The sequence below is a fragment of the Parasteatoda tepidariorum genome, chromosome 3 (assembly GCF_043381705.1).
Source record: "Parasteatoda tepidariorum isolate YZ-2023 chromosome 3, CAS_Ptep_4.0, whole genome shotgun sequence".
NCBI lineage: Eukaryota > Metazoa > Arthropoda > Arachnida > Araneae > Theridiidae > Parasteatoda > Parasteatoda tepidariorum.
This window is the reverse complement of record NC_092206.1, coordinates 80,097,062-80,103,714: the sequence shown is the minus strand read 5'-3', so window position 1 is coordinate 80,103,714 and position 6,653 is coordinate 80,097,062. Positions and strand designations below refer to the sequence as shown.

General features: G+C 28.6%; 1 protein-coding gene across 1 annotated transcript; it reads right to left on the bottom strand.

The window, feature by feature from the left end:
• Positions 1-641: 641 nt before the first annotated feature.
• Positions 642-2,047, bottom strand: LOC107453604 (degenerin deg-1-like). The gene has a single exon (XM_016070481.3). It carries the CDS (start codon positions 2,045-2,047, stop codon positions 665-667), a length of 1,383 nt encoding a protein of 460 aa, XP_015925967.2. The 3' UTR covers positions 642-664.
• Between the last annotated feature and the right edge of the window lie 4,606 nt (positions 2,048-6,653).

The window sequence follows — 6,653 nt, the reverse complement described above, 5'->3', positions numbered from 1 at the left end:
ATAAAATTTTTTAAGACTGTGTATTGAGACCCAAGTTATCACATGAACCGATTTCAGTCTTTTATATGTGAATATTAAAACAAGTAATTAAATAATATCTTATGTATTTTTATTTATTTAATACACAACTTGCGTAGAATTTAAGACTTCGCGAACAAAGAGGAATTTTACTAAAATTTCTTTTTCTCTCTATTTGGGATTATTAGATGTGAATTTGCGTATGCAAACCCAAAGAAATAAACGTGAAAAAAGAATGAAATTGTTCGTTAAATTTTTAAAAAAATGTTTAAGTTTATTTTTGAGTTTGGTGAATTCTAAATTAGTACTTCAGTTATTATCTAAATTTCCACAGCATCTATTTCGCGTTCTGACTAAAATGATATAACTTTTAATAAGTTTTGCAATTATTTGTATTAAAAAAATTTTCTTGCATAAATATCTTTAAATACATTCAAATTATGTAAATGAAACAAAACAAAACTTGTTATGTTCTTCTAAATAAATATTTCTGTGTAACCGACCTAAATTTCGAAAAAAAAAATGTTTTATTAAAATATCACATATATTTCGATGGTATTTTTTGAAAAACTCAAAAGTCAATAATCAAAGAAAGTTTAAAAAGTTACCTTTGAATAGAATTTTTTTCCTATTTTTACTAATTACTTCAGGCCTTAAATGCTCGGATAAGACTTATTAGAGCTTCCATTATTTCGAAAATGGCAAACAGGGAAAGACCCAACCACAATGACAGTTCACCACCTAAGTGACTGAAGATTTCAGATTCTTCAAACGTTGGTAATTGTTTGAAAGTATTTTGGGTGAAAGTGGAGTAAAATACCTTCAAACGAGCGTAATGGTTCGTAAAATTGTCATTTGATTTGTTCGACAAAATACCACCAATCTTTGATAAACGTGATTTTGAAATCTCGTTGCTGTAAGAGACTGCATAACAAGATGGCGGACAGTCGCAGGATAATTCAAGTCGAGTTGTGTTGTCTTGAACTCCATCCAAACAACAGATATCACTCATGTTATATATATTACAATGCTTCATTCCAGGAATTAGGATTAAAGTTGGATCAATGCAACCACAAATTTCAAAACTCAGTTCTTGTAGGCATAGCTTCATGCATTCTTCTCCACTGCTTTCATTAATACGCGAGTTGTAGTTGATGCATCTATCTTTGTATGGTGCAGGCAGACGTTGCATGGCCATCTGTTTTAGAACAATCGATGTTTCAAACCCTGGATTTATGTCAACGCCATTTACTTCAGGGTCTGGTGCTTCTGAAGCATGATGAACTGAGATTCTCATTCCAGATTTTGAAGCGATTGACGTGTATTCATTTAAACCCAAGTTTAGTAGTAGTTCCAATCCACTTTTGTATCCTGTTTCAGAAAACTTAATATACTTGTTACCATACTTGCTGGAACTATTAAATGTATAACAATTACCATATCTGAGACTCTGAAAGTACTTGAAGTCTTTCAAAGAACATAACTGCATGTTGAAACTGCAGAATTTTACTAATTCTGATGCGTTATATCCAACAAATCTTCGATTCTTATTGCTCATTCGTAAATAATTGAAGATTAAATGTAGTTTTGGCAAAGATTCGTTATTAAACGTACCATTGCAAGAAAGTAGACTGCGTCGTTCAGATATATCTTGCTTAACCAATGAATCTATACCTAGTTTTTGACCACCAACTTGTTGGTTAATTAAAACTCTGCAACCCTTTTCCATAATGTCGTCGTTAATGCAACGTTCATAGAATGCTTTCATTCGATTGAGGTTACAAATAGTAACGGCAGGAAAACCTGATTCTAAAATTTGTTCTTCTTGAAGAGATACTATTACAGGATATTCGAAGTAAACAGAAAGAAATATTTGAGTCTTGTATGCGCAACCAGATAATCCAACTATTAATATGAGGAGCCAAAATATTTTGTGATAGTTTGATTTTGAAAATCCAATTCGAGCAATCGCATATATTGATGATTTCTTAAAGATTTTATCTGCGACAATATGAGTTAGCATTGCCATATTGTTTCTTTACTATTAGGTGACGGGTTTAGTAAAATATTTTCTCCGGTTTTCTCTTTTTTTTTCAATGCCGTGAAAAGTTTAAACTGCATTCATTTTTCAAAAGCTTACCTCATGATTCAATGATTTACCAAATAAATAGTCGTTACTCCTTTGGATTTAGTTTCATTAACGATCAATATTCCCCTCTAACATTCAGTTTCAACATTTCATCTTAGTTTACCAAAAGAAACACGAAATTATTTTCCTTTCAAAGCCATTGACTGAAAGGTTTTATCGACGACATTAAAAGATGGCTTTCATATATCATTTCATTAGTATTAAGTGGAGTTTAATTCGCAATTTTTGAAAGAAATGGCGAATGAATATTTTACGTTACATCCAGCATTTAAAAACTTTAGCACGCGATTTTACAATTTCCTTGAATCTTGTTGTTAAATCTTTTGAATTTATTTTCACTAGTCGCCAGTCTGCCACTCTAAATTTTAGATTCAACTATTCATTTTAATTCATCAGAGAGCAAAAAGTTATTTTTTTCCAAACCTTTGGTTTAAAAATTTTGTCAGCGATGTCATTAGTTACCAGTGTTATTGCAATTGATTATTTATTTTGAACCAATTCCAACAATTACAAAAAATCGATACCTTTCAGAGGATACAGCGTCAAATTTTATCTATTAATTTCGTTAATCAGTAGTCCTCCACTCTAATATACAATTCCACGTACACATTTTAATAAATCAAAACCATTATTTTGTTTTCATTGCCATGAACCATAAAAAGCAAGCTGAGAAAATATCTGAAACATGAAGAAAAATAAATATTAAATTTACAAATTCAGTAATAGTAGTTACGAATCAAGAATTATATATGCTTCCCCTATGAGGAAAATTATTTTAAATGCTAATTTTTTTCTGAGGGACTAAAGAGTTGAAACTTCCTAATACATGATAGTTGTAGCTAGAAGGGGGAGTTTGAGGGGATTTTCCTCCTCAATCGCATAATTTTGAAGAAAATGGTCATAAAAGTACTTGCTTTTTTATTCAAGAAAATTATATAAAATTAAGTGTATGTACAGTGGGCAAAAATAAATAAATAAATTAATAAATCGACCATCCTAATTAACTTTTGATCTAATGATCGGACCTTCACGTTCTAGGATTCAATCTTAATAATTCAAGAAAGTGAGCTCAAATGTGCTAATTAATTAATGCAGACAATATTTTATGTTACGAAATCAGGCAATACAGATAGCATTTATTCTGAATAAACATACCTTTTTTTCGTCGGATTCGGATTTCTGACCCTAAAAAAATTGGGAGTAGCTAGCCGAAATCTGTGATATATGTGGTCCAAGTAATTTGGTCCGGAGAATGGTCCAAAGTTTGGATCTCTGAATGTTAATTTTACTTTTTGCGTATTTCAAACTGTCTCAAGAACTTTTTAAGAGAATTGAAAAAATTTTTACACCCAATCATAAAATCTTTTCATTCAAATATAATTCCATGCAAAATGTAACTTTTTGAAAATCTTTATCATTTTATCTAATAACAGCCCAAAAATTTTGAAATGTAAGGTATACAAATTTTTGCATCATTTCAGAAAATGCAATTTTAAATGGCAGAATACAAAATTAAGAAAAATCGGTTGAATAGTTCCTGAGAAATCGGAATTTTAAATGTACGTTTTTTTTTTTCAGAATTCGATTTCTTAGGAACTATTCGACCAATTTCGCTCAAATTTTGTATTTTGCCATTTCATATTATATTCTTTCAAATGCTATACGAAATTGTATACCTTGCAAAAAAATTTTTTTCGACTTTTATTGGTTGGTTGGTGTCGTATCCTCTATTGAATCATATCTCATGGTGTGCTTGAATAGTCTTTGCTATTTCTGTGGCATTAAATGAATATAAATCTTCTTCTGTAGGGTAGTTTAAGAGGGGAAGGCCTGCAGCGACTGCAGGGCAATTAAAAACATGATATGGTGTAGATTTTTATTACATAAACTAATAAAAAATATTAAATATTTACTATTAATTAATATTTGCTATTAATAATGGTAAATATTTATTACTATTAATAATTACTATTATTAAATATTTTCTATAGAATTTATACAAATACTAATAAAAAATAATAATAAATATTTCAAGACAGTCAGATATTTAAAATTTGATTTCTTAGGATCTGTTTGAGTAATTTTGCTCAAAGTTTGTATTTTGTGATTTAAAATTATATTCTTTAAAATGATACAAAAATTGCGAGGAAAAGCTTGAAAAATGTAACTTTTTTTCATGATTATTTTTGCAATTTAAGAATGATGCAAATCACACCTATTCATTGCGTGCTAAAATTGTTCACGCATTAAAACTTTTCAACTATCCGTTCTCTCGCAGGTTTCCCGAAACATTACATCCTCACACCCGCTTTAGTCAGAATTGAGACTACATATTTAGAGGATATTTGATGTAGAAAAACGGTGCAGCAAGATAGCGCATGCAAAAAATCAGATAAAAAATTCGAGAGAAAAAATTGATAATTTTTTTAACATTTTCATTTACAATCTAAGGAAGGGATTCCCCTAAATCTTTTTCTTTACAATAAACAGTTCACGTTGTTGAACTCTTCACCTCTCTAGTCCTTTACACAAAGTTTAATGGCAAAAAGAATTCTTATTCCTTTCTTCATATCAAATTCAAGGCCATAAAATTATGGAAAAGTGTTAATTATAGGGGTATGTTGTCGAAAAACAATTGGTATTAGGGTGGCGGGTGTCGTATTCAAATTCAGAAATACTTTTTTTGTAAGAATCAGCGAAAACAGTGTAAACGCTTAGATTTTTTTTATTGTTTGTTTATTTCCTTTTTTTTTTGTTGTACAGTGTAATTTCCCAGTAAAGAACACTATTTATTTGTTTCGGCCATGAGATATTTACAATATATAAGCGTTAGCAATCAAAACTTTATTTATTACGATTGTTGACTACAACTTTATCTGGAAAACACAAAACAAGCTTTCTTCAGAATATTCGAGTTATATTTAAAGTAAATTTGCTTAAACTACATATTTTAGAGGAAAAAAAAAGTTTTTTTTTTTAAAACCTAGATTAAATAAGTATTTTTCTTTTTTACTTTAAAAACATGCTATTCTAAAAAATAAAAATAAAATAAAAAATATTTTACATTTAGTTAAAATATACAAAACAGAAATTCAAGTTACTAGTTAATAAATAAAAGCATAACATTCAAATGCACAAATCAATACATTTAAGATGTTAAAATTAAGCACAATTTTTAATTATTCTTTATTGTAAAAATAAAGAAGAATGATGTTCAAAAATATTACATCACCATTTTTCAACAATGATTTGGCTTCGAAAATTTTATGGATTTGTAAAATTTTAACGCTGTACTTTTATTTCTCTTTACAGTTTATTTTATATTCGTTTTAAATAGTCGGTCTAAAAGACTGATAAATTAATAGCTTTTAAAAAAAAATTATATATATATATATATATTGATGTTTCGCACATAGGGCTATCATATCTTATTATTTAAGAGGAGGGTCTACACTTCATTCACAAATTTGAAGAAGAGGTATTTCTCATCCAAAGAATGAATAATTGCATTGCAAGTCATGACCAGAAGCATCAACGTTCGCCTCTAAAGGCGCCACAATATTATAGACTGACTGCTCGTGCGCAATTGGTACAAATATTTATCTTAATTTAATGATTAAAAATTATTTAGAATTTTGTAACATTATTTTTCTATAATATTATTTTATACAATTATTCAAATAAAATAAGTCCAGAAATAGATGTTTTATCGCAATTTAATTTTCACGAAGTTGACAATCAAATCATAAAATTGCGATAAAATAGTTTTTTCTGGGTCTGTTTAAATGTACTTATATAACTAAAATATTTATTTTATGTCGAACGTTAAACTATTTATTTAAGTATAAAATTAAGATATTTTTGATAAATAAAAGTAAAGGTCCGGATTACGATATTACATTGGTTATTATGAAATTCTGATTTATTTTTATATGTCCTGTCTTACCTCACCTCTTCTTCAGGTTTAAACAAGGAGTTTATAACAAGAAAGAAACTGTAAAGAGAATCCAATATATATATATATACAGTCGAACCTCGCTAACTCGAACCTCGATTTCTCGAATTTTTCGATATCTCGAAGAAGAAAAAATTCCCTTCAAATTTCCTATACACTCAATGTTAAAAAAAAATTGATTTTACGAATTTTTTTTTATCATTCCTCGATAACTTGAATTTTTTTTTCTCCATAAGTAGCGTAGATTTTTCTTTTGAAAATTAAAAACTATTCCACAAAAAAAAAAAAAATAAGAATAGAAAACCAATTCTCATAATGATAAACTTTTTAAAAAAAATGGACATAAAGACGTCAGTGGCATGGAATGATGTATCTTTCGATACGATAATGAATGGCTTCAAGAATGCTGGATTCATTAAAGATCACGAAAGTAGTCAAACAATCAATATCGTTAATTCTGCTGAAAACTACACTGAAAATGATTGGGACAGATTGACCGGACTCATGAAACTTGATGACATGGAATTTCAT